Genomic DNA, 12,965 nt, shown 5'->3' on the forward strand with positions numbered 1-12,965 from the left:
TGCCTGTGTCCCAAGGGCCAAACAGTTGGGGGTAAAATGATTTAAAAAAGTGACAGCAATTTTTTCATAATTTCACAGGAGTAAAATATGAACTTTCCTTAAATGGGGGGTATTTAATGTGTCTCTTTTTAAAGAAATGGTTCAACATTTTTGGAAATGATTTGCTTTCTTGCTGAGAGTGAGAAGAGAAGATCGATATCACAGTTGTGTCTGGACTGTGACTAAGAAGCTGCAGCCTGGAGGCGGTTATCTTAGCTTAGCATAAAGAGTGGAAACAGGGGGAAATGGCTAGCCTGGGTCTGTCCAATGGTAACTCAATCCACCTATCAGCAACTCTAAATCCCATTCATGAACATGTTATATCTTGTTTGTTTCATCAGTAAAAACGGAGGTTTAAAAATGATAGGTTTTGTGCAAGATTTTATGCTAAGCTAAGTTAACCAGCTGCTGCCTGTAGCTTCATATTTAGCATACAGACAGGTGAGTGGTATCAATCTTCTCATCTAACCATCTACATGAAAGGGAATAAGTGAATTCGCCAAAATGTTGAACTCTTGTTTTTAACTTTTTCTTGATTTGGTGACAGAAACGACATAGAGTTTCCAACATGTTTATCTTATTGTATATTCATGAATATGCAGTCACTGTAGTGATTTTGCGGCAAGAACGTACAGAAAAAATAAGAGAACAAACGTCTGAGGTATTAAACTTGTTGGGTGCATGGTTGGGAAAAGCATCGCTACATTTTCCTTATTTCAGGTGCAGCCTCGTCACCACACGGACTGTAATGCTGTTCGATTCCCACTAACCAGAGACCCTGACGAACAAGGAAGCGGTCAAGGTGAAGCATTACTACCTACAGCCACAAGACTCGACCACCATGTCCTCGTACTGTTTGTAGACCACATTGTTTCCTGAGTCGATGTAGAGGATGCTGATGGGGCTGAGCTTGGACGGGGCGCAGCAGCTGGGCGGCATGTTGCTGGGGTTCATTGAATTCATCAGAGTCTGGATGATGGCGTGGTTGGTGGGCTCCAGGTGGGAGCGCAGGGGGAAGTCGCACACCCCCTCGCAGTGGTACGCTTCATAATCCAGGGGGGCGATGATCCAGTCATCCCAGCCCAGGTCTCTGAAGTTAACATGCAGCGGCTTCTTGCTGCACCGGGATTTGGACTTCTTGCCGTGTCGCTTCCCGTGGTGGGTCTTGGACGTGGCAGTCCTCCTTCTCCTGCTGGCTTTGGCACCAGGGCCCCTTTCTTTGGCCTTCCTCTCCAGACCCAGCAACGCTCTCCCCCCTCTCCTCTCACTGAAGAGGGTCTGCCTCTTCTTAGACCTGGTGAACACCACCAAAATGGCCTTCTTCTGCTGGGGCCTGCCGTGCCTGTGAAAACCCAGATGGTGCAGGTCCAGCTCTCTCTCCGGGTTGTCCAGCATGACCCTGAGCTCCAGGCAGAAGTGCTTGCCCTGTCTCAGGTGCTGCTGCTCTTTGAATATTTCCCACACGTCTAACACTTCCCACTTCGGCCTCTGGGAGTCCTGCAAGTCCAGCGTTTTGGAGTCGAGCAGCTGTCGGTCGTGGCAGGAGAGGAGCTGGACGTCGACGGGCTCTGTTTCAAATATCCTGAAATTCCCAGACACTTTGGTGTATATCCTGAGCTCAGCTCCCAGCACCTCCGCCTTTTTGGACAGTGTTGAGACGTCGAACAGATACTGCTGTCTCCTCAGAGGGAGGAGTGGGAGGTCATCTGTGGAAAGCATTAAAGCAAGCGGGGTCAGACGCATTCTCACGGGGACGATGTGCATACCACAGAGATGTGGAATCTGACAGGAAAAATTCCACTATTGTCTGCACCGAATTAATGTGGGAGACAAAGTATGAGTCAGAGTGTTCAATCAATCCTACCTGCACGCACGCAATTTTACACACACACACACACACACACACACACACACACACACACACACACACACACACACACACACACACACACAGAGTTGTGTTTCCATCACTTTGGAGTACATTACATTGACTTCCATTCATTTTCTGGAGATTTATCCTAACCACCACTTTCCTAACCCGAACCTAAACTAATCCTAACCTTAAACCAAGTCTTCGCCCTAAAATGTAAGGATTTACGTTATGGGGACTTGCATCTTGTCCCCAAAAGTAAAAAATGTATGTCCCCACAACATGAGTAATACGAACACACGCGCCCGCGCTGTAAAGCCTCCACATACCTTGTCCACTGTCCACAAAACTCGCGATGGTGTTCGCAGCTTTGGAGGAGCGAAAGAAGCTGGCGTTGAGTCCCAGTCTCTCCGCTGTAGAAAATGTCTTGTAAATAGACAGCATGTAGTCGTGCGGCTCAACGGAGTCTTTAGAAGTCGCTTTATTGTTTCTGTCGACCGCCAGCGGCGCGTAAAACTCCTTGAAATATTTAGAGGCTTCTTGTCCATCAAAGATCCTCGACACCTTGCTGCTCTTCGGGGCCGCTGGAGGGGAAATAGCGAGAGCGTGAGAGCCGGGGGTTCCCCAAACAAACAGCAGAGCCCCGCAGAGGGAAGCGACGTAATAGAGATCCATCCTCTGGTCTCGTCCCGAATCAGAGCCGGAGCCTGAGCTGTGGTCGGGGAGGGGTGTGGGGGACCACGGGCAAAGCCGGAGCTGAACTCTACATCCACTCCGCAGCAAGTGGCTGCTGCGCAAAAGTGCGCACAGCGCCGGAGGACGGGCGGTGCAAAAGTAAAAAACAGTAAAAAAGTAAGGAGGAGGGGGGGGGGGACACGCCCACATTGTGTTGTTAACGTTAAATGGAGGGCGCAAATTAAGGCTGTAAAACGAATTGTTCCTCCGTCGGCCGTCACCTCCCTCCCCGGGGAGGCAGATGTGCGCTGCAGATGTGCGCTGCAGATGTGCGCTGAAAGGACGCTCTTCAACTTCTGCATTTGTGGACGCTCACAAAACCTGTCTTTTTAAAAACCAAAATGGCTTTTTTTTGTTCTCAGTTTTAGAAGTGTTTCTCTGTTCAAGCAGGACTCGTTATGCCACTGCAACTGTGCGTCAGTTGAGGATGAATTGAGGATATACCACGGGGTCTCCCGCCCTCTAGTGAGGCGCAGACATATCGCCCTGCTGCTGCCACACAGGTGGAACCACTCAGCCAATCAGCTCCCTTCAGCACCATGGACAGAGTCTTCACTCGGCATTAGAAAAAGGACCGGATTAATAAAGAAAAACACGGATGCAATGAAGATGTGTAATCAATGACAAATAGAATTTATTGAAAAGAGAATATAGTTTTTTTTAAAGCAGCAAAAACATCTAAACTTCATATCTCCATGTTGTTACAGAGTGGCGTTAAGCACCGATTGCACATGTTTTACAAGAGGAAATCTATATCTGGATCCTACACCCTGAGAATAACCATATCAAACACACATTTAGACATAATACAACAAAGGAAAGAAACACAGTCTTTGCAGAGGGGAGGGGTGGGTGCTTTGGCTTTTTACCTTGGTCAACTATGAGTTTTGAAAAACCATAAATCCGTATTCTTTTGTTTAATTCTTAGTGAAAAATTTAACCCGGAAAAAGAAAAGCCAGCTATGTGCACTATATTTACATATATTTTTAAATTCAGCAGACTTGTTTGCCAAGGTGTTGAGGTATCCTTCATAAAAACCCTCTCAGCTTCACAGAACTATCTAGCAAATGGGGACGCAGTCCGAGCAGCAGGCCACAGCGTAGATGACGCTGACCAGACACAGACTGCCGGCAGACACGGCGGTGCTGGAGCTGAAGACGCTGTTGTCGGGGGTGCACTGCGGCCCGCCTGTGGACGGGGGCGTCTGGGTGTTCGGATTGTTTTTGACAGAGAAGGCGCGAGACTTGGTGCCCCACTCCTTCAGGGTGAAGACCATGGTCAGGTTCTCACCTGCAGGGAGAGAGTCATTATTGTGGTGATTTGCGTTGCATGTTTCTTTTAATGGCTGCTTGCTCAGCGAGGATGCACCACAGTGAATATTAATGATCTGTCATAATGTAACAGTCCATAACACAAAGAGTCAGTTTACAATCAAATAAAACAAAGAAAATATGCAAATCCTCATGTTTGAGAAACTGGAATCAGAGAATATTTTTGCTTTAAAAACAACCAAACGATTATTTCTCTGTCAATTGACTAATTATTTTCGCTCTATATGCTGAAAAGCTTGATTTCCTCTCAGGGGGGAAGACAGTTAATAAAGGTAAAATTAAAATGAGGAACAAAAACCGTCAAGAATCTAGCGATTTTTGTAGGACTGATCTTTAAAAGTTTGACGCAGACGTACCGCTGTTCTGAATGGAAAGGTCGGTGAAGTTTGCCCAGCAGGTGCTGAACAGGATGGTGGTGTTTCCCTCCAGTCCGCCGACGCTGCTCCCACTGGCGTCCTTCAGGCTGACTGTGACAGCGAGAGTCGTCACTCCCACAGAGACACAGTTACCCTGCGGACAACGGCACAAAAGAAGCGTCTACTTTAACACGGTGGTGACTCTTCTTGCTGTGAGTCTCCTTCACTTTTCCAGAGATTAGGCTGCCATCCTATAATGTTTTATTTCTGGTGTCAGCTCAAACCTGATCCCAATAAAATGGTGAGTGAGAATCATATTCTGTGTACATTTAATCAATCAAGTTTTTCCAATAAAGGAAATATGGTTTCCTACAGCTAAGAAGGCCTTGTAAGCAGCTTCTGAGATGGCTCTAGTTGAGGAAAATTCAGATTCATCAGCAGCTGTGCGGTGCCTCACCTGCTCGTCCACAGCCATCAGACTGGGCTGCTGGTGCAGAGGACCCACAAACTCCCCGGCTATCGGCTCCTCGATCAGCAGCAGTTCGCTCACGCTGGACACGTAGTTCACCGTCGGCTCTTCCCTCGTCACTTCTTCCATGGCCTCCTGAGATTTCAAAGCAGAAACCACGAACCAGTGAGCACTCGCGTAAAGCTGATATTGTTTGTGTAGTTTTTACTATGCAGATGTTGTCATGGTGAAATCTGGACAGTCACCTCATTCCAGCTGGGGTCAGATGACGGAGGAGGAGGAGGGATGATGCCCATCGAGGAGACGTTGAAGCCGATGGACTGACTGAGGTTTCCGGAAACGGCTGCCTGACCCAAATCATCAGCGATGTTCTTCAACTGCACGAAGTCCTCCTCATCTGAGAAGACGAAAGGGAAAGCTGTGACAAAACATCCTGGATTTCTCAGCCAGTGTTCTCATATTAGACATTGAAACAGGCTATAAAAACTAATGTCAACACGGAAATGAGACTTATTCTCCCACCAACCGTTGGTGGTGTTGGTGGTTTGCTGGACCGGAGGTTTCTTGATCTCCACCTCCACCCTCAAGCCCGTGGATCTCTTCCTGCGCCGCGCGCCTCCATCCTCCCGGATGATGTTGGTGATTCGGATCATGTTTGGGGGAACTTTGAGGAACGCAGCGAGGTTCTGAATCAGGCGGTCTCCGAAGAACTCTTCCTCGGTCACGGCGGGCAGCTCGAAGGAGAGGAAGAGAACCGGGGCGGTTCGGATCTCCACCGGTTGGGAGCCTTTCACCGCGACCCTCAGCATCTTGTAATCCTGGTCGAAGTAGTTGGTGCCCAGAGTGGCGTTCAGCTGGGGGTCGTACTGACCTGGAGGGATAAAAGACAGATGAACAGATTGCTGAATGAAATAAGATTTTGTCAAATTCAAAGGCCCATGATCTAGCCTCCTCCACATATGTGATTACGCCTACAGCAAAAAGACACTGGACATGGCTACCTTGCTTGTAAAGCAGGAGTACCTGGATAGATGGGCTTCTTCAGGGTGTAGTCGGTGTTAGCAGAGTTCCACAGGACGTTAGTTGGAGCAACCAGATTGTTGTCAACGTACACGTCCAACCGCTGCGGCTTTGAGTAGAAGACTGACACTATGATGCTCTGCACAATCAAAAAGCAACCGGTGTCTTAGTGAAAAGTGACAAAGGACCAGAAGACTTCTGTTTTTAAATTCAAGAGCTCAGGAGGTCACATTGAATGAATTCTGCAACGGAAAATGTAGCTGTTGACAAAAATCTAATATTCTGACCTCAGATGGATCAGCGTTGAGCATCATGAGGCGAAGTTTCTGCGGGCTGACGCTGGTGAAGAAGACGTCGAAGGAGCGACCGGTGGCCACGATGCTGTGGAAGAGAGACACTCTCTTCTGGCAGGTGTAACCCGAGCACCAACCGTGATCCTGAGGACCTGGATGCAAAGACACACAACCGAATCTAAGACTTTCTCTTGTTGTTTTATTAACTCATTTTTGAGAGACCATTGTGATTCTTTTGGGTTTTAATTATTCCAGAACTATAGGACGCAACCCACCGTTGATCAGATCCAAAAAGCCGTCTCCGAGCACAGCGACGGGGGACAGACGCCTAGTCTCTGTGTCAAAGTCCAGACTCTCAATCGCCAGCATCCTGTAGTTCAGCCCGAAGCACTTGTAGCTCTGCCAGGAACTCATGTACGTGCAGCCTTCCCTGATCACACCTGAGGAAAGAAGCAACGCAACATTTTGTAAAACAAGTTGTATTTTGTGACGCACCTGTCAGCAGAACACAGGACAGTAAAGGAATCATTTCATTTTACTTTTCCTCATCTTTCACAATAAAACTTGTGACTCTCTGCAGAATGTTCACCGAGCTTGAAACCAATAAGTGAATGTATTCATTTGAGTTTGGAGTGCTAATACTGAACCTTGAATTTAAAGAAAATCAGTTTGTGGAATAAGGCACATTATGGGACTGAATGCAGTGGCTTGAATATGGATGATTGAATGCATGATTACTTCATTATTTTTGCCTATAGCTCCCAGTTCAGTTATATTCAAAAGTTGGGAATTAAAAAAGCAAATAAGCAGAGATTTATTAAAAGACGCTCATACATACGTGGAGCGATCACGCCTGTTTCACTTGTTCGCTGAAACTTGTATTTCATTGTGTTACTTCTTTACCAGCTACGATGGCATGTTACCATTGAAGGTAAAACTCTTGTTTTTTCATGGAGCCGGTAATATTCTGGGAAAAAACTCTGAGATTATAAAGTCATAAATTTGCAAGAAAAAACTAAATCTCGGAGAACTTCTGAGATAAAACTTGGAAACCACAGATATCACCGTTAAACGCTGCGGTAACGTGAGCTGCCGAGTGCAATGTACATTATGCATCTACGTATCTTGCAGGACCTTTAGGCGTAACAACATTCAGACTAAATTCTGCACTGTCAGAGAATATTCAAGTATTTCCTCATAAAGTATTTGATGGTAAATTTACGACTTTATATCTCGGAATATCACCCTCCTCTCCCAGGTCCGTGATTTGTTCATTTCTACCTCCGATGGTCCTAATACGCCGTCATAGCCAGCTACTTCAGTCTTAAATTCTTTTTTTTTTATTCGTACCGAAGTACTTTTCCCTCCATTAATCGAGTCACCTTTGTGTGGAGCGATCTGGTCCACAGGGATGCGGCTGCCGTTGGGGAAAGTGAGCATGACTTTGGGGATGCGGTAGTCGCCCAGCCCTCTCCTGGGATCACCTCCCCACTCGTACTCGGACTGAGGCACCACAGCTCCCACTGCGCCCAGGAACGAACCGTCCAAGTCCTTCAGCAGGCTCTTCTTCTTCGCATCGCAGTCCATGTCCACGCAGTCAGCTGGGTTCGCTTTTCTGAGGCACAAAAACATCTCGTTACCCATTTCATGTGATCATGTGCAAAACAGCAGAAAGTTAAAATCAAAATCCTATACCAACTGTTTAGTGTTCACAAACATTGTTTTTGTCAGTTCAAGCAGCAGCACTTAATCCATTTGACTGAGATGAGCTGCCAAGTGACAGAAGACTTACTCAGAAGAGTAAAAGGAAGCGGGAAAATAAAAACATCTGAATGTCAACATATCATTTTTACAACTTTGAAGACATTGTTAGATTATTGTTTATGCCTGGTGTCTGTTGATGTGCAATGATTTACCCAACGTCAGGCCTGTGGATGAAGACTTTGGCCTCCTCTGTGCTGTCTATCAGCGTTATGCCTGAAACCTGCACAGGGTGCTGCAGGTCCTCGTTGATGGGGTTGGTGATAAACATGAAGTTGGTCTCGCTAGAGCAGACCGCTTTGAAACCGACGAACGTCGTGTCTGGGAAGGTAGGAAGAGAAAAGAGGAATATGCTCTTCTGTAAATCGTTGTGAAGATTGTTTTTGATGGCAAACATCACAACTAGAGCCTGAACTCACCCGTGACTTTCATCAGTCCTTTGATGGCGTTGTAGTTCATGTTCACATGATGGACCTTCTTTGGAGCAGTGTTGTGGCTAGAAGCAAAAGTCGGCCAACAGATTCCAGATCTGCCACCTGTACAGAGAGGAATGAGTCACAAACCCTGGATTCTCTTAAGTTAAACCAGCCTGCATTTATAACACATTTGTAATTATGTTCAAATTCTTGTTTGGTTAAATGAAAAATGACGAAATTAGAACCTCTCTTTCAATTCATTCAAGATCTTTAAGTCGAGGTTTCAATTTTTCTAAGTCTAAATCTTAGAGTTATCAGCAAAAATGTGAGTTAGTCCAATTTAACTTGAATGATTAAAATGTGTTATCCTATTTAGGCAAATCCCAAAATATTTAAGGCCTATTTAAAGACTGTTGCAACTCTTTGTTCCAGTTTTCTCCGGCTGAGAATGTCACGGTATCCTGGGACGAATAGAGACGCTCTACTTTGCGGCAGTGATACGAGGTGTTTTGGCAGCATCAGCTGTACCTGTGAGAGGTCTTGGGGCTCGGTGGGCGTCGCTGTTGACCAGGTTAAAGTCACTGCTGGGCAGAGTGGCTGAACAGTTGAAGCTCGGGCTGCTGCCAACAATCAAGGCATTCTGGGGAAAAAGACGAGCAGGAGGAATGTGACAGCTGTCAACTAAGTGATATGTGATAAATATGAGAGGAAAGGGAAAACGAACAATGAGTGAATCACCTGAACGTGTACGGTTTTATCGGCGTACGTGTGGGAGAGAGAAGGGGGAGCATAGACGAGAGGCATGACGCCCATCCCGTTGTCCACCAGGGTCACGTTGGAAACGATAACACTCATGATGGTCTGTCAGGGTGAGAGGAAGAGGGAGATGAGGACGGTGATCATTTCTTGTCAATCATCCATGCAGATTGAGCTTTTAATGGTTTCCTCATGATCCCTCAACTCAAATTAAGCACATGGATGAAGGTGTCAGAAGGAGCAGAAGTTCTAAAGTATTGGAACCTGAAAGTAGACGCCGTAGTCAAAGCTCCTCCAGACGAAGAAGCCCTGGATGAGGCTGCAGCCGGGCAGACCGTCTTTGTTCAGATAGACTCCGAACAGACCGCCGTGAGCCTCGTTGTGGATCCACTTCTCATTCTCGTTCAAGTAACCTGCAGAAATCCCGGAGGAGAACAAAAAAAGCTTTAAGGGTATCGGTTCTGGATCTTTCTCCACAGTCTCAGTAAATGTCGGGCCGGCTTTAATTTCGATCGTTTCCGTTACCTGGACACGGTTCACCGTCGATGCGATAAGCGACTCTCTCGTAACCTGCCACAATGTTATGCTGCAGCACCACATTTGTCCCCTCATTGACCTGAAAACAAAGAAACAGTACAGTACAGAAATGCAGCGACAGATTTTTTCATAGTGTCAGCTGTTTTTGTTGTACTCTTGAGAGTTCGGACCTCGATGGCAGCGTTCCAGGCGTAGTTGAAGGGCTCCTCTCTGTCCTGATACGAGCCAGGCCACAGCGTCATCATCACCAGGTTCCTCCTCACTGTTATCTTGTCGCCCCAAATCCTGATACCTGCACACAGGGACACATCTCAAGACTTTAGTGCTGAGGAAAATCCTTTCGCTGTTAAACTTGAATTCAGTTTGGACAATCTGGCCACCTCTTGCACACGACGCCCCCAAATTTGGAGTCTCTCGGGCTAAGGGGGGGGGGGGTTGCAAATACCCATATTGATAGGGAATATTTTAATCTTTAATTTTATTATTTTCTCTGCATTTGACCCATCCCTGTATATAGGGAGCAGTGGGCTGGCAATGACAGGCGCCCGGGGAGCCGGGGGTTCAGTGTATTGCTCAGGTACACTACGACACGTGACACGTCCCAGTCGAGGATTGAACCGTTGACCTTCCGGTTACCAGACGACCCTCTTAACCCTTAACCCCCCAAACATTTTATATACCGGATTAAACAGCAACGTATGGGCAACACTATCATGTAAGTCACTTTTTACACACTCCAAATACAACTATACACTACTAATATAAGCAACTGCAAAATGTGGCATAAAACTGCTACACTGCTAATCCACACATCGCCTAGCATTAGCATTCGACGCAGAACGCATAAATGCCTTCGGTTTTTCTCTCCGTGAAACGACTACAAAGCTGTGAGTGAACAACGGCAACACAACAGTTCCCTTCACCGGAAAAAATCATTGGTTTTTGCTTACCTTTATGAAGAAATCATAAAAATAACGGCGAAAATGATCCGGTTCAAAGCTAGAAACATTGTTGGCAACAACATCCTGTCTGTTTCTGATCTGTTTCCTGTAGAAGGGGGGTCAATCTAACTTGTGGGACCCGTGGGTGTGTGGTCAGACTTTTGGCGAATGGAATTTTACGCTCAGGGATGCGCGGCACTCTTTGCATCTTTACTCGCTGAAAATTCTGTCAATCAACACCCGGCTTTGACGCCTGCCTCATTGACTGAAATCGACCGATGATAGGCTGAGCTAGAGCCCCATATACACACAGCAACTGAGAAAATCCTATGGATGAGAGCCACAAACGGGCTCTGAGAGGACCCTGGCTCTCAAAATGATTCCAAACGGCTGTATTTGGATGTATTGAATAATATGAGTCATAGAAAAAGTGAAATATATAGTTCTATAGCATATAAAAGTACAATGTAAGAGCTGCATTATTTCAAAAACATAATATCAATAAATGCTTTTTTTTTCAGGCGAACCTGAATATTTTCAATTTCAGCTGTGTAATATCTTCATGTACTATATTAACCAGCAACATATTCACAATATTTACCCATCTGAACAATCTCACAAGTGGTATCTGATTATAGCATCAACAATTATTAAAATAGACCTTGTAGTTACAGAATTGTGGTCTCTTTAGTATGGGTATGCCAGAGCAGAGGCCTACTAATAGGGCTAGAGTTTAAAAGGTTTTAATGAATCATTTTGACTGCGTATTGACATCAACGTGTTTACCTTCCCCCACAGTGCGGTGGACGACGTTATCGTCAACGTTCAGACCCTCTGTCCCGAAGACCCCGATGGCTGGGGAGAAGCCGTCATGGAAAGCGCAACCCTGAATGTACGAGTCTTCTTCTGAAACCTTTCAACACAGAACAATTGAACAGATCGTTTTTACTGTTGCAGTAAACTACAACAAGGGTAAGCAGCATCTATTGGTCATGTGAACCCCTGCTGAATGTTACAGGAGATGAAATATAAGTTCAGCTCTGTCATGTTAGACGATGTAGACTAAATACTTTCTGAGTTATTATTTCTGGACACATTTTTAAAAATTGTTATGTTGAAAAAAAGGTTTTCTAACATACTATTTTTATTCTACTGTATTTAAATCGGACTACTACAAGATCGGTCCAATCAATCTCCATCTTCATCCATTTCTCCAACATGCTGGAATCTACTGCTCAATATGTGATTATTAGAAATGTGTCTAAAATCTAGATTTATTTATTCGTTCATTTTCAGGTTTTAACATCCAATTAAGAGGACTCTTCATAGCACCTTGAGCGAACACATTTTTAAATGCACGTGTCGTCCAGTTTAAAGTTGGATTTAATATGCATGTGGTCCTGTAGTCCTAAAACTTTAGTGTGTGTCTGTGTGTGTTTGTATGTATGTATGTATGTCTGTATGTATGTATGTGTGGGTGTGTATGTGTGTATGTGTGTATGTATGTATGTATGTGTGTGTGTGTATGTGTGTATGTATGTATGTATGTATGTGTGGGTGTGTATGTGTGTATGTGTGTATGTATGTATGTGTGTGTGTATGTGTGTATGTATGTATGTATGTATGTATGTATGTGTATGTGTGTGTATGTGTGTATGTGTGTATGTATGTCTGTATGTATGTATGTGTGGGTGTGTATGTGTGTATGTGTGTATGTATGTATGTATGTGTGTGTGTGTGTATGTATGTATGTATGTATGTGTGGGTGTGTATGTGTGTATGTGTGTATGTATGTATGTATGTATGTATGTATGTGTGTGTGTGTATGTGTGTATGTATGTATGTATGTATGTGTGTGTGTATGTGTGTATGTATGTATGTATGTATGTGTGTGTATGTGTGTATGTATGTATGTATGTATGTGTGGGTGTGTATGTGTGTATGTGTGTATGTATGTATGTGTGTGTGTATGTGTGTATGTATGTATGTATGTATGTATGTATGTGTATGTGTGTGTATGTGTGTATGTATGTATGTATGTCTGTATGTATGTATGTGTGGGTGTGTATGTGTGTATGTGTGTATGTATGTATGTATGTGTGTGTGTGTGTATGTATGTATGTATGTATGTGTGGGTGTGTATGTGTGTATGTGTGTATGTATGTATGTATGTATGTATGTGTGTGTGTGTATGTGTGTATGTATGTATGTATGTATGTATGTGTACGTGTGTGTATGTGTGTATGTGTGTATGTATGTATGTATGTATGTATGTGTGTGTGTGTATGTGTGTGTGTGCGCGCTGCTGTACCTCTCCCAGGTTGAGGAAGGCCACAGAGTAACGAGGGTCGGTGTAGTCGGTCCAGCCTTCCTGACCAGAGCGGAAGAACTCCACGTTCCTGATCTGAGCCTTGCCTGTAAAACATCAAACAACGAGGTG

The 12,965-nt window shown here is 45.0% G+C and overlaps 2 protein-coding genes across 2 annotated transcripts in view; both read right to left on the bottom strand.

The window, feature by feature from the left end:
* Positions 1 to 852: 852 nt before the first annotated feature.
* Positions 853 to 3,185, bottom strand: gdf6b (growth differentiation factor 6b; the record flags this gene model as incomplete). The annotated part of the gene is made up of 3 exons (XM_079287744.1): positions 853 to 1,745; positions 2,239 to 2,616; positions 3,089 to 3,185. The coding sequence occupies 3 exons, from the start codon at positions 3,183 to 3,185 to the stop codon at positions 853 to 855; spliced, it is 1,368 nt and encodes a 455-aa protein (XP_079143870.1).
* A 520-nt stretch (positions 3,186 to 3,705) lies between these two features.
* LOC306791119 (fibrocystin-L-like) overlaps positions 3,706 to 12,965 on the bottom strand; it is a gene marked incomplete at both ends in the record, with an annotated part of 51,347 nt that continues 42,087 nt past the window's right edge. Inside the window, 18 exons of the mRNA XM_079287745.1 lie at positions 3,706 to 3,935; positions 4,333 to 4,486; positions 4,790 to 4,936; positions 5,047 to 5,198; positions 5,328 to 5,672; positions 5,825 to 5,960; positions 6,109 to 6,266; positions 6,390 to 6,554; positions 7,497 to 7,729; positions 8,031 to 8,196; positions 8,295 to 8,411; positions 8,820 to 8,931; positions 9,030 to 9,152; positions 9,312 to 9,460; positions 9,573 to 9,663; positions 9,755 to 9,876; positions 11,312 to 11,438; positions 12,837 to 12,940. Of these exons, the coding sequence (XP_079143871.1) occupies positions 3,706 to 3,935; positions 4,333 to 4,486; positions 4,790 to 4,936; positions 5,047 to 5,198; positions 5,328 to 5,672; positions 5,825 to 5,960; positions 6,109 to 6,266; positions 6,390 to 6,554; positions 7,497 to 7,729; positions 8,031 to 8,196; positions 8,295 to 8,411; positions 8,820 to 8,931; positions 9,030 to 9,152; positions 9,312 to 9,460; positions 9,573 to 9,663; positions 9,755 to 9,876; positions 11,312 to 11,438; positions 12,837 to 12,940 (2,831 nt within the window). The remainder of the gene's footprint in view (positions 3,936 to 4,332; positions 4,487 to 4,789; positions 4,937 to 5,046; positions 5,199 to 5,327; positions 5,673 to 5,824; positions 5,961 to 6,108; positions 6,267 to 6,389; positions 6,555 to 7,496; positions 7,730 to 8,030; positions 8,197 to 8,294; positions 8,412 to 8,819; positions 8,932 to 9,029; positions 9,153 to 9,311; positions 9,461 to 9,572; positions 9,664 to 9,754; positions 9,877 to 11,311; positions 11,439 to 12,836; positions 12,941 to 12,965) is intronic.

This window comes from Melanostigma gelatinosum, assembly GCF_949748355.1.
Source record: "Melanostigma gelatinosum genome assembly, chromosome: 17".
NCBI lineage: Eukaryota > Metazoa > Chordata > Actinopteri > Perciformes > Zoarcidae > Melanostigma > Melanostigma gelatinosum.